This window comes from Lissotriton helveticus, chromosome 7 (assembly GCF_964261635.1).
Source record: "Lissotriton helveticus chromosome 7, aLisHel1.1, whole genome shotgun sequence".
NCBI classification, from domain to species: Eukaryota; Metazoa; Chordata; class Amphibia; order Caudata; family Salamandridae; genus Lissotriton; species Lissotriton helveticus.
Window position 1 is genome coordinate 36,885,236 of NC_136068.1, and position 25,055 is coordinate 36,910,290.

The following is a 25,055-nucleotide window of genomic DNA, read 5'->3' on the forward strand; positions in this document are numbered from 1 at the left end:
CAGAACTGCAACAGAAACCCAGCTTCCTACAGTGCTTACCTCCGCAAGGAGAGTAGGTGAAATTCAAGCTTTCACCATAAAAGAATCCAATTTTAAATTTACCGATGACTAAGCTTTACTAAGGACAAATCCTAGATTCCTCGTGAAGGTTCCATCTCACCTAAATGAACCTGTGGTCCTGCTTACTTTTTTCCCCAAATCCTTCCTCTCCACCAGAGATCTCTCCACTCCTTGTATGTTAAACAATGCCTTAAGTTCTATCTACAATCAAGTCAAAGGCACAATCTACAAGAGCAGTGTCCTCTTCAGCTGCTCTTTTCGCTGGTGTTCCACTGGACAAGAACCAGATTTGCTGTGCTGCTACATGGAAGAGTGCTCATACCTTCACACTGCATTGTCTGGATATGGCAACTTACAGCGAAGCAGCTGTGGGACAGGCGGTTTTACGGCCTGCCTTTCAGTAAGGTAAGCCTGTACTTTTAGAGGTGTTTTGTTTTTCCTTCATTGTGCTTTTACCATTTTAAAGGCCTAAGTATGCGATTTTGTTTATATGCTAAATGATAATAATAATCCACATTTGTAAAGCGCACAATCACCCGTAAGGGTCTCTAGGCCGTCGGGAAGATTAAGCAAGCTATTGCCTAGAGTCACATGGTGCTGGGCTAACCTGCCGCCGGAGCCGGGGATCGAACCCTGATCCCCAGATTCCAGCGTCAGTCGCCCTGGCTCGGCGCCACACCTCTCCCTGATAAACATCTACCCACCATCCTCTAAGGATATGTATGTGTATATTGGTTATTTCTATGGACATTTGTCTATGCAACTGCTAGCTACTCTGATTCAAGCATGTGATTCTGTGAAAGATTTAATACTGGTTCACCATTATCGGTTTCTTTCATGAATTCACATGCGACCCACCCTCCTCACCGCAGAGGCTTCCTTATTTCCTCAAGGTATAACGTTTCACACTTGTGCTTGAAAATCTGAGGAACTGAGCCTCTCTTGGGAGTGTTTTACAGGGTGCTGTCACCCTATTGGCTGCTTCTTAAGTTTGGTTCTTTTTTTACAAAAGAAAGTATTTCCGCTATTGCAGGGGCTGTTCATTGCATTGTAGCCTATGGTAATATTAATGACTGCTTTTATAAGGATACCATGGGACTCCCACAACGACAACTGGATGATTCAAGCATGTGAATTTATAAAAGACACCAATACTGAAAATCCGTATTTACAGGTAAGTAACTCACTTTCACTCTCGCTCAGCCCCACCCGCTTCAACACTTATGACACCTTTGGCCAGCATTGACAAAACCCATGGATTCAACATCATATCCTACACCGACGACACAACTCCTCCTCTCTGAAGAAGCCACCAAGACCAATTTCAACAACTGCATGACCGACTAAATAAAGGACAACTGCATGAAGCTCAACATAGACCAGAGCGGTACTGATTTTCAGAAACAAAAGCTCCCCATGTGAGGCATCCTGGTGGCCATCAGAACTACTCCTAACCCCACCGACCACGCTATAAACCTAGGCATCATTCTGGACAACAAGCTAACCATGACAAATCGAGTCAACTCAGTCTCCTCCTCCAACTGCTGCATGCTTCATAAAATATTCAAATGCCTACCCCAAAGTCCAAGACATTCCATCACCCAGGCCCACCTCTCCAGCCGACTGGACTACTCTATGCTGGGATCGCACCGCACCTCCGACAACGGCTTCAGGCCATACAGAACGCCTCAGCCAGACTTGTCCTGGAACTTCCTAGACAACCCTACATTGGGGTGCTCCAACGGCTCCATGTACAGAAAAGTTGCCCGTTCAAGCTCCAGACTCATGCACACAAGGCTCTACACAACTGCAGACCTGCCTACTTACACCAGCTGAACTTCCAACAGATGACTGCTCCGCTCCCCTCTCTCTAACCCTCACCCCCTGCATCCAACGTAGCAGACGCGGAGGTCGCTCCTCCTACCCTTTCATCTATGGACCTCCACATCTCTTCCAGAGATCTGAAAGTCCCCGAACAATAAACATCTGTTAAGTGCCAGGATACCCAAGGGTGAAGGTGTGCTTTGCAAATACACATGTTATGAAGACCTTCCGAAATGACAAGCACTCTACTAATCTACTGATTGTTTGCTTGAGGACAGCACCTGGTGGCTAGGGAAGAGAGGGACTCTGCCCGCCATGTCCTGCTCAAGGAGTAGCCATCTCCAAAGCCCAATCAAGCCAAGAGAACTGCAAGGGCCAGCTGACTAGCCGCAGGTTCGCAGCACAGGGACACAACAGCTGAAGAAGCCCGCTGGGGCAAGTTAGTAGCCTTCAAGCCGCTTCCAGCGCCACCATGCAGCACCGAGGACCAAGACCAGACCACAGAGTTGCACTCAAGTTCGCTGAGCCCGGAACTGTTGCTGGGACTCGCAGAAGAAAAGTTACTGATCCAGGAAGGATTGGCCTGTGACCACGACAGCGAGCGACTGGTAGTTCAGTGGTGACTGGACTTCGGCCAGACCATAGAGTACTTTGTGGGATGTTCACCTCGCAACCAGGGCCCCCTCATCACCTTCCAGGACTGAAGAATCTCCATGGGAAGAGCCTTTTGACCATGTCACATCCCCAGCATCTGTAAAGCAACTTCAGCATCCTTCATCACTTGCCTCAGCACCAGTCCGTAGGGATCCATTGCAGCCTGCTGTGAAAGTAACTGTTCTTGAGGCCCTTGCTGGTCTCCCTGATTAGCTTCCGGCTGGAGTTGGTCGCCCCAAGTACTTCTGACTGACCTCATTGACACTTACCCTTTGAAAACGTTTCTAAGTATCTAATTTGTTGACTTTGCCAAGGCTTGTTTGCAGTTCAGAGAAATTATTTTGATTTATTATTGCTTGTCAAATCTAGATCTCCTGAAACCTCAGGTGAATCTTCTTTGTTCTAGTGTCTAAATTTGTATAAAAATACAGTCAGTTATACATTTGTGTTGGATATCTTGAGTGTCATGTCTATTTCCTCTTTAGCTGTTTTGGTGCTGTTTAAACGCGTAACTCTTGTTCCTCTGTGTAATCCTTAATGCTCACTACCACAACTACCCAGGGTTGAGCCGAAGGTTTTACAGACTAAACCTGCTGGACTTGGGGTTGATAAGTGAATTACATGTTGAGCTCTCACAACCACACAATACAATGCACCTGTTTCCTCAAACGGATCTATTTTTTTGTGGGAGCTAATCTTCAATGGAAGGAGTAACGTTGCTGGATGCGCTTCCTCACTCCAGCTTAAAACTCCTTCCTCCATGGCGGCAATTGCTGTTTTGGCATTGAGGTGAATTCCGTCTCTCCTTTAGGGTTCATACACAATCAGGACTCTTCATGAAAAAGGGACACACATTTCTTACCATCACTGAAGTAAAATTAGGTCAACAGGCTGATGTGAGAAAGCATCACTTCAGGATGAAAGAATGTTGAATGGTGTTGATGTCGATACTTCAAATACTTTAAAAAGTTTACAAATCACCCCAAACAGTGTTCAGGCTTTCTCACATAGAACCGGGAAAATGAAATTGAGCATTTGAGTACAAGGTAAGATGGGATGTAGTAGTTGGTGATTCCTTAAAGAGCAGAGCTCATTGTCTCCAGAATTCTGGCTGCTGCCTGCCTAGTCTGTTCCCTCATTCCTGTCCGAATTTGTAATAGGAAGTGGGTAGAATCCTCTTAAATCATGGTGCAGTGGGCTTGTTTTTATCTTTAAAGAACCTTTTATTTTGGGTTTTATAACAATTCAAATTGTGTATCTTTAGCCAGCGCTGGGCTATACAGGAAGACGGTGTTTGCATTTAAAATGCATTTGTTACTTATGTTTCTTATATTGTAAGTTGTGGGATCCATCACAGAGGCAATACTTTTTTTATTGTCTGAAGTGTCCTGTAATGGCATGCAGTGCATACGAGTTAGTAACTTTTCTTGATTGAATAATGGCTTTTTTTAAAATTTAATATAGAATGCTGCTATATGGAATATGCTTGTACCGTCTAAGGGTACTGCAGCTACAAAATTACTCTAGGACAAATGTTGGTCATTTTGCCTTTGGAAATCAGTTTATGGCCTTTTTCCTTTATGCCTTTGTTTTACAGCGTGTTCTGCCCTAGTATGAATCTGTCTTTTAATTCAGAGATGAACATTTTGAACAGAGATGCTTTCTGATCCATTTAAGAGTGTTGTGCTACAACAGTTTCACAGCTTTCAAAGAGTATTCAAATGTTGCGGCTGATACAGTGCTTGAGATGTACTTGCCATTTTCCTCCTTTAACCTAGAATATACATTATCTTCTTTATACCAATTCATAGTGCAAAGCAGCTGGTTCGGGGAGAACCGAATGTCTCGTATATCTGTTCGCGGTACTACCGGGCGCCGGAGCTGATCTTTGGTGCCACAGATTACACGTCAAACATAGGTACGTACTGACTGCTTCCAACGCAATAATGTGGTTTGAGTCTGAAGTTTGGAGTGTGGGCTGAAGGTTTTACACCACCAGCAATGTTCTCCAGCGTTGACAGATGTGATTTGATGCATCTTGATGTCATGAAGGCAATGGAGAAGTAAATTGCAGAAGTGGGGGGGGGTGGTAGCAATGGGCAAAGCCAATAGCGGTGGCTTGCTTTATTTCTCTTGTTTAACTCCTCTCCCATCCCCCCCCCTCCGTTTAGCCTCCCGGCATGGGGCATGGATTGGTAAACTTAAAGTAGCATGATTGTTTGAAAATGTAATGTAAAAGTGCTTTATGAACTGTTTGAGGTTAATAGGGGTGAAGCAACAAGAGGGGAGAACGTGGGCGAAAGAGAAACGTGCCATGCGAGGGGGCATGGGCCAGAAAGAGCAGCTAGAGTGCGGGGGTGAGAGTGACCAGGGAAAAAGGAGTGAGGGGAGGAGATAAGCACATACGCAGGACAGCTGGAAAGCACATACTCCTGTGGGGTGCTCAATGGAAAAGAAAAAAGGTAGTTCTCTAAAAGCCAGCAGAGAAAGCATAAACTCAGTAGGCTATGCTCCGCGTGGGGGACAAACACAAGATTGACAAAAAAAAACAATCCATAAGAAGCAGCCAAATGAATGACATGAAAGCCAGCCCATCGAAAGCAACAAATGGCTCCAAGTTCTTCCCTATATGTTCTTGGTAAGACCACAATGTTTCTCACAGCAACATAGCATGCTCTGTCTGGTAAGCTTAACCTAACCAGCATTTGCAATGCAATAGGCCTCCCATTTGCATTGGTATAAAAAAGCAAAAGTAAACAAGCAATGGTAATGCATCGGTTTAGCCTTTGTTATGACTGTTACTTTCCTTTGTTAATCACCGCCCGGGACAAAGGAAGGAGCTCCCTTACAAGTATCACAAGATTGGAGGCAAAACTATAAACCGCGTATGCAAAGTATAAAGCAATGTGACCCGGGTTGGAGGTGAAAATCAGGTGCCTGCAAGGTTAAAAAAAGTGGTGGTGAATATCTGGACCACAGATCAGGCGCCCGCTTCATAAGCGAACTAAGAGAAGAGCTGAACAAACATAAGTTATGAATAGCTGCATGTGCAGCCAGTATACAGGATTAAGAAACCGCCATAACACATCCAAATGACTGTGAATCAAACCGTCACGCTGGTATGCACCCTCGTTAGTATGGATCGGAAGACAAAGTGACAGTCAAAAAGGTGCTTTAATTTAAGGCGCAGGACTTGCTGTGCGTGCGCAATGATGGAAACTAAAGACAGGCTAACGAAGTACAAAGTGTGTCCAACAACAGGAAAAGATAGTGTGGCAAAGTATGTGATAGTTACAAAGCCCCTCCCTGCGAACCCATGAAATAAACCTCATTAATACTGATGAACTCAAACTACATGCGTTCTTGACAGACTGCAGGCTCGGGGACAGATTTTCTGGAGGTGACCACCAGTTGGAGAGGTAAGTTGGGATACTGGGACACCGTTGGTTGGGCCACCCATGGCCGTGGGGCTTTGGGTGCAGGGGTGTCTTTAGGCATCGGGTTTCTCTTATCAGCTCCGGTCGGAGGGAGCCGCCAGAAAGAGGCTGCAGGCTTCGCTGGGAGGTTCGAAGCTGGTCAGAGATCACCAGATCTTGGGTCATAATCGTCGGGAGCCGTCCTCCTGGTGTTGGGCCACTCGGACTCAGGCCGTGGGCGACAGGTGCAGACTCACGGATTTTGTTGGAGCCATAGCCTGTTGGTGAACAAATCTGGTGTTCACGTGAGGCAAAATCTTTACTATGGAAGGCAGGGCAGGTCCTCTGGGTTCTTGAGGTTGCTGGCTGCAGGACACACCAGGATTTCTCTGGAGCAGGTTTGAGGTGGGGAAAGGCTGGTAGGGCTGAGGCAAAGTCAGTGGAGGTCCTCCTCTTGTTAGCTTCGTCATCTCTGTTCGGTCCTTCTTTTCTTCTTCTGGTTTCTTGTCTGAGGAAGCCAGGTTCCGAAGTGCCCCTAAATACTAGATTTCGGTAATTTACAGGTAAAAGGTTTGGACCAATGGGTCCCTTCCCTGGGGTGGGTACACCCCCTAATATTCCACCCTCCAGTGGGAGGGGGGCATATGCCTAGCTCTGGTAGGCTGGGTCCTCCCATCTGCAAGATGGCGGGGACTGAGAGTTGTGCTTCACCTCGCCACCCCCACCTGAGGGGTGGGGATGGCAAAGGTGGGCACACCTTTCCTCCATTGGTTTTCCCGCCGGTTCTCCGCCCAAATTGGGGGTCGGAACCGGTGGGAACCAGTTGCTGGCAGCAGCAAAAGGCCTGGGCAAGCTCATAAAGGCGGCAAGCCTTTGAAGCTTCCCCTTCGTGGGCCCTGCCCATCCTGGGGGAGGAGGCTTGGCACCTCGTCCTAGGATGTGCATCTTTTCAGACTCCCGAGAGCAGCAGGCTCTTGACCCAGGGGTCTAGAAACATGTCTGGTGGTGGCAACTGGGGAGAAGCCACTCAGCCTGATCACTAGTGTTAGGTCATTTTTCAGTGGGCATCTCTAAGATGCCCTCTGTGTGCAGTTTTCATTCAATTCCACACTAGTATCACTGTGGGTTTAATGTGCTAAGAAGTTTGATACCAAACTTCTCAGTGTAGCCATTATGGTGCTGTGGAGTTTGTAATGACAAACTCCCAACACCATATACTCTTAATGACGGCACTGCACTTACAATGTTTAAGAATTGGCTTAGGCACTGTAGGTGTACCGGGGCTCATGAACCTGTACCCTCACCACTGGTATAGTGCGCCCAGCTAGAGGGGTGACTGATCTATGTCAGGGCAGTGGGTTGTAGGCATGGCACACAGATGTGTGGCATGATGACTCTTCACTTTGTTCTGCACCTAGACACGCAGCCTACAAAGGCAGTGCGTGAGTGTATGTAACAGGAGCTTAGGGGCCTTCTCTGGTCACAGTGCACTGGGTACCTAGGGTACCATTTACCAGGGGCTGACCTGTGGCCAGAGATGCCAATTGGGTTTGGTTTCATTGCAGTTGTAGGGAAAGAACATAGGCCCTGGCACTTGATTAGCAGGAGCCCGGAGCACACTCACTCAAAGCACATCAGCAGTTCAGCAAAAAGTGGCGGTAACCATGCAGAAAGAGGGCACTTTCTCAGTCTTTTTGTAACGCATTTAGCAGATTTCTTACTAGAGAAATTAGATACAATTAATAAAAAAAGGTATATCATGCACTATGTCCACATCAGCCATGGAGAGCAATCATGACTCAAATATAACCAAACCTCTGATCGAATTTATCTCCCACTAACTGAGTATATTATTAATTTATTAAATCTTGCCACTTCCCAGGCTCGCCAGATGATCCATGCCCGCCAAATATAACAGTTAGCAGCAGAAATGGCTGCATCTAAATTGACACCTATTTTTCAAAACGTGTGAAACGGGAACGTTCCCAAAGATCTGGAAAAAAGCAGTTGTGATTCCTCTTCTAAAAAAAAACTCTCTTGATCACAAAGACCCATGCAACTATCGACCAATTTCCTGTATACCACTATGGAACAAACAATTGGTTTCCTACATCGAGATAAATAAAATTCTGGACAGCACACAATTTGGATTCAGGACAGGCCACAGTATGGAGACAGCATTGCTCAATGCAACCGAAGCGGCCAGGCAGGCCCTAGATCGACTTATGACAGTCAACCATCAACTATTAAGTCTCCTGATGACATGTGGAATCACAGGTCAGGCATGGAACCTACTAAAATCCTATCCAGCAGATCGGGAGCAAGTAGTGAAGTTGGAGAATTTCACCTCCCACTCGTTCTCCCTGCCTTGTGGAGTCCCACAGGGATCATTACTGAGTCCCACTTTTTTAAACATTTATGTCTCCCCATTAGCTGGCCTGATAAGGAATTTTGGATTTGCGCTCACATCCTATGCCGACAACACTCAAATAGTTTTCTCCATAGAGAAAAATGATAGCACTGGAAACCGATTTCAGAATTGCATGATAGCTGTCCATGACAGGATGGATAGAAACTACCTCAAATTGAACTCTGTAAAAACAGAGGTCCTATTGTTTGGACCGGAATCCGTTTTTTGGGCCAAGTGGCATGGGCAAATACTATGGCCCAGTTCCCGTTCCAGTGGAAAAGGCACAAAATCTAGGAGTAATTATTGATAACAAACTTAACTTGCAGATCAAGTAAATAAACTCACTTCTTCCACGTTCAACACCCAAAGGATAATAAAAAAAGTCTTACTTACAAAACAAACTAAGTGACATCGTTAGTCATGTCCAAAATATATTACTGCAACAGTCTGCTATTGACCACCCTAAAATAGAATTTAAACAAACTCCAGGTCCTGCAAAATGCAGCGGCCAGACTCCTACTGAAAATCCCCAAATTCTGTTCAGTGGCTCAAAATCTTAAAGATCAGCACTGGCTTCCTGTTGAGCAAGGAATAACCTTTAAGGTGCTTTGCTTGACCTATAAGGCAATCTATAATCTGGGCCCGGTTTTACTGTACCACAGTTTCAAACAGAATGTTCCAACTAGGGAACTTAGTTCTGCAATAACTGGATTTAGAGCACCTGATGCTTTTGTTGTATTGATTTCTCAGTTATGTCAGCGGAGTGAGGTGGTCATGGGAGGGAGAGGATCTCCACAAACATTCGGCCAGTCTAAGATTTCTTCTTTCAGTATTTAAGCTACCATTATACCAGGGTTTGGAGATTTTGGAAAGCATTCTTTTTAGCTGTAGGGGTGCCATGATTGAGTCTAAGATGTTCGTGTTATACCTGCTGCTCAGCCCTTACTCCAACTGACACTCCTGGTGGGGCTCTGCATAAGATCTTAACTTGGAATAAATCTACATAAAGAAACTACATGGAATGGGCCTACTTCTTTACAACAGTTAGCTATGGAGCTATTGTAATCTGCAAGTTCTCCGACAGCTGACATATCCAGGGGTGGGGGCAGGCTGTTATCAATGCGTGAAGTCAGATCATATAGGTTAATGTTTCTAAGACTTCTTTGCCAGTGCCTAGGTGTCTTTAGCTGAGATGTATTAAGTCTCCCCGATTCTGTGATGAGGAAGGAGATGCAGTGGTGGTCTGTCCAGGCTCATGGGGCAATAGCTTCGAATTGGATAGTTTCTTACCAGTGACCAGATCTAAGGTTGCTCCCTTGATGTGGGTAGGTCTATTGCATGTTTGGGTGAGGTTGAGGTCAGATAGGAAAGATTTGAGGCAGTTGACTGACGAGTTATTCTGATCATTCCCATGGAGGTTAAAGTCTCCAAGTAAGATCTAGGTGCCATGGCGCACCACGTTCGATGAGATGATTTCCATGACTTGCTCTAGGTCTGGAGATTGTCTCGTGGAGGGTGGTAGAGCGCGTGGAATATACAGGCTTGCCTGTTGCATAATACTTACATTTGTGAGGAAACAATGGCTCCTGTGGAGTAAAAGGTTTTTCAAATAAAATGTGCACAATGGCAATGTACAGGGTTGGATTGATGTCAAAAGGAAAGCTGGCCACACACACCGAGGATACAGTCAATGTGTACAGTTTTTAGGTCTCGCACCTGCGACGCATCACGAAGAGATGTCGCAGCGAGACCTATAGTCAGCAAGTCTGCTTTCAAGGAGACAGGAGATGGGCACGCGCAGCATGCCAGAATCTAATCAGGTCGCACGCGCGTTCACCATCTGTCTCCCTTGAAAGCCTCATGCACTTCTCGCATACACACACAGCAACACCCCCACCTGCTTTTGTTTCGCGCACGCACACACGAGCACGCACACACACAAGCGCACATACACGCACCCACGAGCTCACACATACGGAGACACACCAAGTACGTTCGAGATGCAAACTATTCTCAAAGACCGTGTGTTTGTTTTGACGAAATAAACACAAGTATTGCAGATCTGCTCTGTGACCACCAGAACGCATGCTTTAGGTTAAGGGCCAACATCATACATTTTTAAGAGGAAAATGCACTTTACTTCCATCTTGGCAGCAGGTGAGGGTCGTCCTCCAGGAGCCAGAGCAGTCCTTGATCCCCTCCTTGACCTCCCACAGCCCCTTCCCCTCCTGTGCACAGCCACTCCTCGCACGAGAGACCGCAGTGGGACAGTCCAGTCCCAGCTGAGAGCAACAGAGGCCAGGGAGTGACCGAACAAACAGCACACCAGTGGGAGGATGTGGGAGGGAGGGGACAACAGGCAATCTGGACTAAATTTAGAGCTCAAATCTAAACAGATACCCTGCTCTCCAGAGACCACGTAGGGATCCCGGGCAGAGAAAGTGCGCAGGAGGCTAGCGCCGCAGCCCAAACATGCGGCCGAAGGGTGTGCTCTTCCACCCTCACCCCTGCCTCTTCTTATTTAAGGAATTCATGGCGAACACCATGAACTCAACGTGCTTCATATAGGATTAAAAACAAGATCGTGGGGCGCTCGGGCCAGCTGGATGCAGGTGTGTCTTCAGAAGCCACATGTGGGGTGGGTGCTTTGAGCAGAGGTGAGAAAAGCATGCCACTAGAACATCAGAGGCAGGCAGGCACACCCCTGCTGAACTGCACTGCCAGGCAACCATGCAGTACTAAACAAACAGGAAATGAGCAGCATTCCCTACTCCAAAAGCACTTTTGATGCCTCATCAGGGGTACCAAGCGCTATATAAATGCAAACCCTACCTTCTATTCCTCCACAATCCTTTTCAACTCAAATAACAGACTTGCATGTCCGGTGCTCAAATTCATTTCATATTTCCCTATACAAATTCAACACTAATGTGCTACTCGCCGAAAAGTGCTTTGACACCTCGTCAGGGGTAGTAAGCGCTATATAAATGCAATTCTAATTACACTGGGACCGATCCACAAAAGGATTCATGATTACCAAAGCTTTCTTTTACATACTCTTTACCTACTCCAACAACCATTTGCAATGCAATAGGTCTCGCATTTGCGAGAGTTTAAGCTATTGCCATTGTGCACTTTTTATAAGAAAAACCTTTATTACTCCACAGGAGCCATTGTTTCCTCGCAAACTTACTTACCCAGGCTCCCCGTGAGTAGGGTTCCCTTGTTCCCAGCATAATACTTCGGAGCACAGATATTTGCATGATGGCATGGGGTCAACATGCAGTTGTCTAACTGATAGATTTTTACTGTACGCAAGCGATGCCTCCCCAGTGTCCATCGGATCTGTCTAGCCTGATGTCAAAGTTAGGGGGCACTAGTATGTCAATAATGGGCGCAGAGGAGTTGCTGAGCCAGGTTTCAGTCAACCCTATGTCTGGATCATGAGCCAGGAGGAGAGCAGCGTTGTCAGCAGCGTGTCGTACTGCAGATCTGCAGTTGAGAAGCATGCCTTTGAGATTGGCTGAGTGAGTAGTGGCGGGGACGGGAGTACGGTTGATCTTATTCAAGGATGTCTCGTTTACCGAAGGTTCTCTGAACGGGTCAGAGTGGATTGCTTCAATTAGGAAGAGATTCTCGGTGTTAGCCGCATGAGATGGGTCATAAGAGAATCTGTGTCAATCATAAGTGACAAGGGAAATTATATCCTTATCTTTAAGTGGGTCTTTGACTCTGTAAGGCTGAGAGGGGTCATTCGGTTGGGGGAAGAAGTTTCCCATCTGTGGTGTGTAAGGGCCACTAGTGAGGGGTTCACAGTGGGTGAGGGATGCGCAAAGGGCCTGGTGCAAGACTCCGCCAGAAGCATGTAGTCTAGGGTACTCAGATTTCGGGGGACCACAAGCGAGGTATGGTGGGGGGGGGTTGGGGTTGGCAGGTAGACTAGGGGAGGAACGGATAGAAAGCTGAGGAGGCGATGTGAGGATATGAGGTCCATCACTAGGTGGGAAGATGAGCACCTGGTTAACCCCTTCAGCGCTGATGACAAAGCCAGCTCATCATGGGCGTTACCTGCGTTACGCGGATGACGAGCTGGCTTTGTCACGTTACGCGCGATTTTCAAATTTCAGCGCACAGCGGGGAAACCCGCTAGCGCGGTAGAGGTTAAACAGAGGTGCACAGGTCCTATGGTGCATGTTGCTGGCCTGGTTAGGGGAACAGGATAAGGGCGTGACACTGGAGTGGCTATTGAGACAGACATGGGCACAGTAGGCGTATCCACCTTAATGAGCGTTGGGCTCGGGTAAGTAGAAGGGGTGAAGGTATGTCCTAACGGGTTGCGTGCCTCGGAACCTCGTTGCCCTAGGAGAGTGGTGAGCATGTTGACTCGTAGGGGAATGAGGAGAGGGATTCTGCTCCAGCTGATATCATCGCAGCGTTGCTACTCAGTATACAGGTTCCACTGGCAGAGCAAGGAAAGGAAGGGGAAGGATCATCTGAGATCATGAGGCGACTGTTATTGGATTTTGGGGGTTGCCAGAGGAAGTAGGGTGACCATGGTAGGCTGAGGCTTCACTGCTAGGCAGTGAGTTCTTGATGATGGTTAAGATGGAATCACAGCCAGGTTGTGGACAGGTGATTGAATAAGGATGGTCCCGTTGTTATACAGGGAGATGTTTGCTTCAATTTTGAAAGAATGTGAGGTGGTCTCTAAATCTAAGTCTGTGAGGGATTTTCTGGGCTGTGGTGATTTGTTGCAGTGAGTAAAATGCAGACCTCCATTTAACATGTCTTTTTGTAAAGATCAGATCGTTTGTCTCACCGTTTCTTATGCAGAAATAGGGATCAGAGATGAGGGTTTCTTGGGTATGATTTTAGGAGTCTGTGTTTCAAGTTTTTAGATGCGTTTTTTCATAGGCTCAGCGGGTAAGTAATTGTATAAGTGTTCTGGCCTCCAGGCTCGTAGAGATCGATCTTAAGGATTTAGAAGCCTTGACCGGGCTTCTTACAGCTATTGGATGAGGGAGCAAGATCCCAGGCATATATGGTCATAGAACCAGGGATAATGAGTGAAAAGCTGTGTTCCCCCAGGGCCAGCTGAAGCGTGCTAGCACGTGAAGAGCACAGGGTGTCTATGCAGGTGTATGATGGCGCAGGCTATGACCAACCATGAGAACTCAGAAATAGTGTCCACCTGTGGGCAAACCTAGGGAAAAGGAGACTGGAAAGGAAAAAGCTGCTAAGAATACGCTACGAGAAAGAAGGCGGAAACAATTCAGATTGCATTAGCTATTGTTTGAAGGATATCGTGAGTGAAGTCAAAACCAGAAACGTACGGGGAGGGTAGGGAGAGACGCAAAATGGGCAGGGTAGAACTCCAGAAATAAAATGTTTTGGTGCCTGAAGGGTGGGGCAGATAATTTGGACTGCTGAGGGAGATGGTCAAATGGGTGGGGGTTTTATGTGATGAAGAAACATCTAGCACCTGTACTGCAGGGTGTTCCTGTCCCGTCCCCCCCCCCCCCCCGCCCCCCCCCCCCACACACACACACTGACTCCTTATCCTTTCTGCATGCAGTTGCTGCTGCGAGTGTCTATAGAGTGCCATACAGCTTCAGCCATGGGACTAGCAGGCCTGCCGGCCTTTGCAGAAGTGGTGCTGGAGACATTCTAATCATCATCATGATTCTGTTTCCTCTTTTAGACATCTGGTCGGCAGGATGTGTGCTTGCGGAGCTGCTGTTAGGGCAGCCCATCTTCCCTGGTGATAGTGGCGTTGACCAGCTGGTGGAAATCATTAAGGTAGGAGATAAAAGCTTGATGGTGGCCTTTCTTCTTCTGTTTCCCTGAACGAGGTCCTGAACATTGCTCCCAGTTGGTTCTTGTATTTGACACCACAGCTGGAGTGCTTCACATTCCTCCTCTCTTGCTCAATGTCTTGTAGGTCCATATCTTTTCAAGGAGCTCCACTAAACCCATGTAGTCTTTCCCCACGACAAGTAAACTGTACCTCCTCCCTAAAGCAACTGGAGAAAAGTGAACTGCAGAAATGGGGGCATTTATTGTGGACCACCACACCATACAATGTGAACTTATCCTGATAGGCAACTAGATGGGGGCAATGTTTCATGGCAAAAATGGTATAATTGTTGAAAGTATTTTTCTTTCATGTTTTTGATTCTGTAGGTGTTAGGAACACCCACAAGGGAACAGATTCGTGAAATGAATCCAAACTACACAGAGTTCAAATTCCCACAGATAAAAGCCCATCCATGGACAAAGGTGCGTATCAGCAAGATTGTTCCCTTGCAGTTTAACTGGAAGAGCATTATTTCTAGAGTACTGAAGGCTTTGTGATTGGAAGACGACATTCAAAGGATGCCATTGTAGGTCACCCTCCTGCAACTTCAGTCTTTCCCTGGAAGAGTAGGTTGATGGCACCAGTTTCTGGTAGCAAGTAGACACTCCCAGACTAAGAACATTGACATTGTGATGCAAGGATGTGTATCCGACTGAGAATGTGAGACTATAAGAACATGCAATGACAGCACATGGGTGTAGATGGCAGAGCCTGTGAAGCTATCTTTATTTCAGTGTAGTGCTGGCCTATTCCTGCCCAGTCTTGGCACTGGAATACCTAGACCGCGTCAGAGCTCTGGTAGCTCTCGAGCATACACCAACATCCTACTCTAGCATGCAGGGAATGGGCAAGTTATTAATATTGGCTCCTGGTGCAGTGTCTGTGGGAGACCATTGTAAAGCCTTGCGTTTGCAACAAAGTGCTCTGCCCCCCAGAATGACTCACTGGAAATTTGGCGCAAATTAAAAAACAAACAAATCTGTTTGACAGTGGGCTGAGCTTTCAGTCATAGAGCTTTGTTCATACAGACATTTGAAATGTATCCTCTAACCGGCAGTCAGTGCAGGTAAACTAAAGCAGGTGATATGGATTCAAATTTCTTACTTTTTAGTACCAGTTTGACTGCTCCTTTTTGGACTGCATTGAGTTTCTGGCCCATCGATGGACGCCAGAAAATATAATTCCAAACCAACATCTGTCTGAAGGGATAGGGGTTCTCCCCCCTACCGCCATTGTACAAATATGGCCAGTAGGCAAATTACATTGTGTACTTAACAATAAGCATGGCTTAAGATTAACTGCTCCTTCCTAACTGCAGAATGTTTACAGTGCTAACCTGCCCTTGGCGTTTGAAAAACTTAAAGGTCAGTCTGCAATAGCTTGTTGCTTATGCTGTGCCAGAATGTAGAACCATCCCAGTGCATGTAAGGCAGTGTGTACGTGACGTAGAGTAGCAGTTCTTAACTTGCGGTCCAAGAATCTATAGGGTTACACGTCTGTTTAGAGGATTAACTAATATTGCTAGATTAAAAAGTATATGCAAATGTGAAGTAAAATTGAAACTTTAATAACTTTCTATAAATGTGAAGAAATTGAAATTGGAAACCAAAAATTAGGTTGGTATCCTTGATTCATAGGAGCAGCTCAGGTCATCCAAACAGAATATAGTATGGATCACTGGTGGCATCAATCAAAGCACTTATGCACCAACTAAGAGTATTCTTTAGGAGCTCGAGATTGTGGTATGGCAATGTATAGCATATCGCTTAATCTTTTAGATTTTAAAAAACACATTTAGAAAACACTCCAGCCTTTCCATTAACATTTAAATGGTTTATATTTGTACATTTTATCGTTTTTGTATTTTTCTTTGTCTTTGTTTTGAAGTTTAAATGATAGATATTACTTGGACCCTGTTCCCCGGCTTTCAGTAATGATTCGGTGGGGTCCCTAGCTTCCAGTACGGATTCATTGGGGGTCCCCCTAAGTCAGAAGGTTAAGAACCGCTGTAGTCTAGCATTATTTTAGCCCATATGGTGTTAATGAAGCAATCCTTGTTAATTACTCCGAGCCATTTCCATTAGAATTTCTTAAATGTGTCCACGCCATTACAAGTGGGGCTACAGACTTTAAAATCATTCTTCGTCATGCCCTAAATTGGAGTGTCTGGCTTCAATCTTGCCAACTGGATATCAACCCAATATGCTTTTTTAGCTTGAAGAGAATATTTTACTTGCATAAAAGCTTAGTTGATGGTGGTATTGTTGAAAACTGGATTTACACATTGGATGTTGTACTGAATTTGTATTGGCTGTCAAGGGTGTTCCTTTAAGATGGATGAAAATTGGGTCATTTTACTTAGAGGTTGATCTGCTATTTCAAGTTCATGTACTTTTGTACTTCTGCCATTTCTGTACCGCACCGAACAGATGTCCTTTTGTAGGTTAGGTGTCTTGTCAGTATATACTTCTGCCATTTCTGTACCTCACCAAACATATGTACTTTTGTAGGTTAGGTGTCTTGTCAGTATATACTTCTGCCATTTCTGTACCTCACCGAACAGATGTACTTTTGTAGGTTGGGTGTCTTGTCAGTATATACTTCTGCCATTTCTGTACCTCAACCAACAGATGTACTTTTGTAGGTTAGGTGTCTTGTCAGTATATACTTCTGCCATTTCTGTACCTCAACCAACAGATGTACTTTTGTAGGTTAGGTGTCTTGTCAGTATATACTTCTGCCATTTCTGTACCTCAACCAACAGATGTACTTTTGTAGGTTAGGTGTCTTGTCAGTATATACTTCTGCCATTTCTGTACCTCACCGAACAGATGTACTTTTGTAGGTTAGGTGTCTTGTCAGTATATACTTCTGCCATTTCTGTACCTCACCGAACAGATGTCCTTTTGTAGGTTAGGTGTCTTGTTAGTATATACTTCTGCCATTTCTGTACCTCACCGAACAGATGTACTTTTGTAGGTTAGGTGTCTTGTCAGTATATACTTCTGCCTTTTCTGTACCTCACCGAACAGATGTACTTTTGTAGGTTAGGTGTCTTGTCAGTATATACTTCTGCCATTTCTGTACCTCACCGAACAGATGTCCTTTTGTAGGTTAGGTGTCTTGTCAGTATATACTTCTGCTATTTCTGTACCTCAACCAACAGATGTACTTTTGTAGGTTAGGTGTCTTGTCAGTATATACTTCTGCCATTTCTGTACCTCACCGAACAGATGTCCTTTTGTAGGTTAGGTGTCTTGTCAGTATATACTTCTGCCATTTCTGTACCTCACCGAACAGATGTACTTTTGTAGGTTAGGTGTCTTGTCAGTATATACTTCTGGCATTTCTGTACCTCACCGAACAGATGTACTTTTGTAGGTTAGGTGTCTTGTCAGTATATACGTCTGCCATTTCTGTACCTCACCCAACAGCTACTCAGCAAGACTTATACGAGGTCTAGTAAGGGGAGGAGTGGATTAGTCATAATCAATATATGTCCATTTTTAAATTCTATTCATGTGAATGGATGATCCTTTTCAGAAAGACCCTCACAGAAATTGTTTGTAATATACTCTTTGCCTTGATCCTTCACAATTGTATCCACAGGGCCACTTGAAAACAAATACCACCTTGTTGCTGGAATATGCTGTATAGCACAGAAACACACAATATTAAAGCTGCGTACCCCCTCATGTATCTTGTAAATAACAACCAAAAAACTGACAACACCAAACTTTATAGTATCAGAACCAACAAAAATATATGTACTTGAAATAGCATATCAGTCTAGATGTCAAATGGCCCAGTGTTTCATCCATACGGCTTCCATAAACTATTGTTGGCACCTTGTGCTTTTTTGTGCTGTTCCCACCTGCATCTTACAAAAATTCTCCTCTCCAGTTCCTCTTGTAGGGCTTTTTGTTGTTTTGGCCTTCCTTTTGTGGTATATAAATAAATAATACCGGATCTAGGTTTGTCTGGACTTAGCAATAACAGATGGCTCAATAAAATAAGAGTCAAGATTCGAGGTAGTAGGAGTTTGCAGGTTTATTACAGCATAAAGGACAGGAACAGGACAACCTGCACAGGAATAGGATGGCAGCGCTGCCGGGGGCAGAATCAAGGTCGGCGTAACATTTAATAACAGTGCACGATCATATATACTAAAACAGTTGCATTACAATACATACGATAGGCGGAGCAGTGGGTGTGGTCAATAGCAGTCGCGAAAGATAAGGGTGAAAGTAGGTGTAACAGAGGCTTATACATAGACATGTGATGTAAACGTAACAGAATATGTCATAAATGGGGCGGAAACATGGAGGGGGCTACCTAAGGAGCCGGGACCTCTAACCTAATGGTGCGCGCAAACTGGCAATGACGTGTTACTAGGAGAAGCTGGGGGCTATGAACTCTGTGCTAGGAGCAGAGACTGAAGTCTGGAGAGTCAGGGCGACATGTACCTAAACAGTATCTAGTATCTGATGTTTAGAGAACATGTTGATAGAATCCAAAAGTTATCGGGGTAAAGGCTAACAGACTCTAAGACTGGAGCATGCATTATTCTACATGTAGTGCGTGATGAAGAATATTAAATGAGCATTAATACAGTATTTCTCTAACGCGGAGACGTAAAGGCTAGACAATGACGGAAACTATTGATGCAGTTCAGTAGCTTTAGGAATGCAGAGAAGGAGGACTGAACTGATAACTGGAATCATAACATACTCTTGGCAGACTCAGAGGCAGAGCCAGGCTGAGCCGGGCACTGTGAGGCAGGAAGTAAGTGAAGGGTCGAGGATACAGGTGGGGGCTGTATCGCTCCTCAGCGAGGCTTCAGGAGTCAGGAGCTGAATCTGGTGTCCAGGCCCTTTTGAGGCCTAGAAACGGGGACTTTACAATGGAATAACGTGCACACTGAGAAACGTGGCAACGTAGCTTTACATAGGCCTGATATTCGTAGTATTCACGAGAACTGGAAACTGGCATACTAGAGGTGGACACAACTGTAATTGCGTCTTTAATCGAACATAGGGAATACATATGCATATTAATCATGCACAGATAACATATGATGGAGGACGCGTAGGGACACAGAACATGGCAAAATTTACTTTTCCACATTCCCTCCTTGTCACTACGTTTCCTTCAGGAAACATCAATATTCATGATACCATCTATCATTTCATACAGTCATTTGCTCGTCTCGAATTTTCTGGGAACGGGTTTTAGAACGGGGCTTGGGACTAGGAATACAAGAGGTAGCACAAATGCCGCAAATCGCAGGGCCACATTGTATACAGAGGCAGCAGCTGAATATGATCGCTACTGCAATACCTAGAAAGGACAAGACTGTCCATCCCCAAGCGGATATTATATTCCAGAACCAACCGGACCATGTCCAGGTGCCTGGGTCTTGGTGTAACAGATGGGCAATTTTATGGAGTCTGGTTATAGCTGAATAAACAGACGGCGCGTTATTTGGAATGAAAATGCAGCAACTAGATCCGATGACTCTACAGGCCCGCCCCTATCGGCCAATATGACGTCAAGGACGAGACGATTCTGTAAAACGACAAATCTCATAGCAGATTGCTCTTCAGTTAAGTTACCTAGAGCAGAGGCAGTCTCATTTACTACAGCTTCAAGGGTTCTGGTTAACCTACGAATTAGCTTACTATTCTGGATAGGTCCTATAAAGAAGAAGAAACCTCTATTGAAATCTGTATACTGTTCTAGAGCAGTTTCAGTATAATCGACAATGGGGGACTCGATCTCCCTTTTATGTCTAATGTGTACTAGATGTGTGTTTCTATGATAATCAGATGGGGCTAGGAAAACTGGTGGCAGTAGGAAGGCAATGTAACAGGTTCCCTCCCAATCGAGGGGCAGACGAACATATGCAGTCTGACCACAAATAAAATAAGAATGACGTGAAGCTTTGAAAATAGATTTCCCACTGTCACTATACTTGATAATAGTAGTACAATCACTATGTCCTACATGTACGGAACCATTATTTCTAACACATAATTCGCCTTTGACTGGTAGTACTGAAATAGCAGGTAAGTCTGGAGTGGAATCAGACTGAACATTCAGGACCATGAAATTCGAAGAATAATTACCTAAATTGTAAACTTCGTTTTCTAGATCTAACCCTGTTCTGTGGGGAAGACCTTGCTTGTCTGGGAAACATGTACTGTTAAGAAAAGACATATCCGTTGAGGATGACGTTAACGTGGACCATGCTCCACACGAACCATTATGTGAAAATGGATAAGGAAAGAGTGGCAGAACTCCCTTCGGGGTCTGGAAAGGGGGGAGTCGACCACACACCCAACAATTAGTGGCATTGCTGGTCTGGTGTGAATAATGTAACATGCGGATGAAAGAATTGTTACGCATAGCGAGGCGGTAGGAGAGTTCATGAGGAGGCAGATCACTAAACGTGTGCTCTACGGTAGCATTGGAAGACTTATTTACATGAGAAACTGGAAAATACAGGTAAAATGCATAACTGGTGCAGGAAATCATAATACTGAGAAATAATATGAAACATAGACAAGCATTAGAAATGCAATAGGTCTCGCAGCATTAGAGTTAGTGCTTTTAGAATTGTTAATGGTTTTTTTTGTAAATCTTTAGCATGAGGTTGAGGGTGAGTGAGGGTGAGTGAGGGTGAGGGGTTGAGGGTGAGTGAGGGTGAGGCTGAGGGTGAGGGTGAGTGAGGGTGGGTGAGGGGTTGAGGGTGAGGGGTTGAGGGTGAGGGGTTGAGGGTGGGTGAGGGGTTGAGGGTGAGTGAGGGTGAGGGGTTGAGGGTGAGTGAGGGTGAGGGTGAGTGAGGGTGAGGGGTTGAGGGTGAATGAGGGTGAGGGAGGGTGAGGGGTTGAGGGTGAGGGGTTGAGGGTGAGTGGGGGTGAGTGAGGGTGACACAAAAGGTACGAGAAAAAGAACGACGACAGGCTGCTATGGTATTAGGCGCACATACATATAAGACCATGAGCACACAAAACACGCCCATTGTGGGAGAAGACGTGCAGTAACACTTCCAGCCCACATAACTAACAGCATGAAACCATGTGCTGCCTTGCAGCACACTGCTCAATGTCAATCTTTTATGTATGCGTCTACATGCGACTCAGTCATACCACCAAGAACGAAGGAACTTCAAAATTCTGATGTCACGATACTGTTCAAAATAGTATGAAGGCGAAAAGTTTGTTCAAATCTGCAATCATAGAACAGAGCACTCTAAATGTAAAATGCTGTTGCATGTTGTACACAACGCGTTTCTCACTTGCATCTACGTGAAATTTCAGTACACAACTCATCGAAGGTGTAGGGCACAGGCGAATCCCTTTAAAAACGCTGTATGTTCATTCTTAAACCAGTTCCGTAAAAAGACCGTAATACTGTGAGTGTGTCTGCTGTAAGACTTGGTGATATCAACATCTGTTCTCGAATGCGTTTCTCAATTAGAGTTACCAAAAATCGTAAAACAGACTCACCAAAGATGAAAGGTAGCGTGGGGTTCCTTTCAACACGATCTTTATTCATTGAGTAACACGCTCTGTAAAAAGACCGTAAATGCGATAAGTTTACCCGCACTAAAACTTGGAGATGCCTGCCGAGTTCCCAGTCAAGAGTAAGCACTTCTAGAATCCTCTACTCACCAGTCGAAAGCAGCCTGTGGTGTTGTCTCCTGAACACGAAAAACGCGAAAAGCACGGAAACGAAAATCCGCGGGTGACTGAATTTAATTAGCCTGTACCTCCTGAATGCGCTTCCTGCATGCGCATGAAAAGAGGACTAAGCTTATGCGCCATATTGAATGGGTAACTAGACCGTAATCTACGCTAAAAAGCGGTCCATATAAGAAAACTGCATACAGCCGAGACACAATTAAACAACTCAATGCAATGGTCTGAATGTAAAAAGAATCCAGCTAGAGGGTGCCCAGATCTCCACAACAAGGCGAAATGCTTATGAAATTCGGTGGTTTGAGCAGTTTAAAAAGTGCCTCGACTATCCGCTAGATACTGTGATTTAAATTCATATGAAATGTAAACGTCAGGAACAATATACTCGTTGCTTATTTAAAAAGTTCCTGGAAGTTTGTGTGTTTGAATGCTAATTCATGAAGTGAACGGACGGAGGAGAGGGGAGGGGGGAGGAGAAATGCGACACGGCGGGAAGGGGAGGGCTTTGCATTGGACTTACCGGAGGACTTCGACTGCGAGGAAGACCGCTCACAAGACTGCTCAGCAAGTAGGGATGTGCAACCTTTTCCCCTTTCGACCTTCGTGTAATTTGAACTAATGCGGTTAGCACCCGCAAACTGAAGTTTACGCGCTTTCACGTTAAAAGTAGGAATTTCATGTCCCTCTGAATTTTGGTTTGAGAAAAAGATCACCAATATCGACCCACTTCCAACGTTGCAAGGAAAATGGTTTCAAAGTGTCTTTTAACATGTTTAGCTTATTGGCGGAGCGGGGGTGTGGGAGAAGTGCGGCTGGCTGCCTGATGGAGTGGAGAGCGGGCGGGCAGAGAGAGTGAGGGGGCGGAGCGGGGGTGTGGGAGGATTGCGGGAACAGACGGGAGGGGAGGAGAGTAGGAGGAGGAGTAGGGGAGGCACGGCCTAGCGGCCGTGCAATCAAGAAGTGAGGGGGCGGGAGAGTAGGCAAGGCAGGCGGCTGGGGCCATGTGCACGCGCTTTTAAGCTCAATGCGCATGCGCATTGAGCTTAAAAGTCACGGGCACTGCAAGGAATCGCCACGATTCCTTGCAAGTTAGATAAAGAGTCGATGAGCCCCTATAGTCTCGCTTGCTCGATGCGCATGCGCATCGACAGGCGAGACCTAAAAAACGATACATCGGATTGAGTTTTGACTAACTCTCTCACTATGGGGGTCTATTTTATACATGTCAGAAACCGGTCTAACCGTTTCACCTAGGGGAGGACTTAGACAATCAAACTGGCTGACTTATTTTACTAGACCTTAACTTGAGTTTATACTCCTGTTGCGGAGTTTTCTCTAACAGGGAAGGGTTCGTAGCAATGTCTTTTGCGGGACAGTCCTTAAGAATAGTACTTTGGCAGTCCTTAAAATTCTCGGAAATGTTCTTTGAAATTGGTTTCAATCCATAAAAATTTTTTAATATGCGAAAGATGCACCCAGCCTTTGCGTCCCTCCAACTTCACGGCTGTACGGGTGGCCAGGAGGACCTGTCGGGGCTCCTTCCAGCGAGGCTCCAGCGGACTTGAGCGATCGAAATTTCGCACTAGGACCATGGATCCGGGAACGATTTCATGCGGTGCCACCTCGGTATTGTCTGGAAATGCGGCAGCAACCTGTGAACGACAAGAGTTGAGGGCAGACATCAAGGAAGCTAGGTAATCTGTCAGCATATTACTTGAAACATCGGTAATACTTCGGGGTCTAGGAGTACCCCACATGTTAGGGGGGCGGCCGAATACGACCTCGTACGGGGACAGACCTGATCTGGAATGTGCGACCATGCGCATATAGAACAGGGCGACCGGCAGAGCTACTAGCCAGTCCACACCTTTCTCTTGACAAACTTTTGCAATTCGAATTTTCAGGGTCTGATTATGTCTCTCTACGAGACCGGCTGCTTCAGGATGGCGTACACAATGGAACTTCCACTGGTACCCTAACAGAAGGGAAACGTGCTTCATGAGTTCAGATGAGAATGGCTGGCCGTTGTCAGAATACACGACCCTAGGGAGTCCGTAACGGGGGAAGAACTCACGAACCAACTGCTTGGCAGTGGTCGCGGCTGTGTAGTCAGGAACTGGATATGCCTCCGTCCACCTGGACAAAGCGCATACAACTACAAGGACATACTTGAAACCTCGACATCGCTCCATCTGAATGTAATCCATCTGGAGGACTTCAAAAGGGTGGTCAGGGGGCTGGAATCCACCTTGTTCCACCGGGACACTTTTACCTGGATTAAACTGGCAACATATCATACAGGTACGGACTTTCTGCTTGGCTGCAGCTCGTAAATGCTTGTTGAACCAAATATTCTGGATACTGTCTAACATAGCTTTTTCTCCTAAATGTGCTGGACTATGTGCGGTATTAATCATGACTTGAACCATAGAGTCGGGGAGAAACCATGTGGTTCTACCCTTTGTTACCCATCCCTGATCTGTCTGGACCCCTCCTTGTTCGGACCATTTCTTGATTTCTTCAGGAGTAGCATGTAACTGTATGTCTATGACATCTTGAGTAGGGTCCTTAACTGTCATACATGTAGTCGGATCTGGAGTATGTGTCTGTGTCGGATCAACTGGAATGTCTGGAGTCTGTGCTGTAAGCTTGGCTGTGCGATCTGCTAGATCATTACCCTGGGAAATAATGTCAGTAACTTTCGTATGTGCTTTTATTTCATGATAGCAATGGATGTCGGTAAGTGTATGGCATCTAACAGAGCCTGAATAAGGAGACCATGCTGAATCTTGGTTCCATGAGAAGTCATGAAACCTCTCTCTTGCCAGAGCACTCCGAAGTCGTGTACAACTCCAAATGCGTAACGTGAATCGGTGTAAATATTAACTTTCAAGTTCTTGCCGTGTATGCAGGCTTGTGTCAGAGCAACTAGCTCTGCTGCTTGAGCAGACAGGGTGTCAATGCGGTGTGTCTCTATAACTTCGGTGTCAGTAGTCACTGCATACGCGGCTACTAGTTCTCCTGTACTAGTTCTCATGCAGGAACCATCCACATAAAGTGTCAGGTCGGGATCTGGTAATGGAATATCTGTCAGATCTTGTCTTGGCTTTGTCATGATGTTAACTATTTCC

At 45.7% G+C, this 25,055-nt stretch overlaps 1 protein-coding gene across 2 annotated transcripts in view; it reads left to right on the top strand.

The window, feature by feature from the left end:
• Positions 1–25,055, top strand: part of GSK3A (glycogen synthase kinase 3 alpha) — a 214,329-nt gene that overhangs the window by 83,213 nt on the left and 106,061 nt on the right. For both annotated transcript variants that reach the window (XM_078651334.1, XM_078651335.1), the window contains exons 6-8: positions 4,350–4,456; positions 14,066–14,163; positions 14,548–14,643. In XM_078651334.1, the coding sequence (XP_078507460.1) occupies positions 4,350–4,456; positions 14,066–14,163; positions 14,548–14,643 (301 nt within the window). The remainder of the gene's footprint in view (positions 1–4,349; positions 4,457–14,065; positions 14,164–14,547; positions 14,644–25,055) is intronic.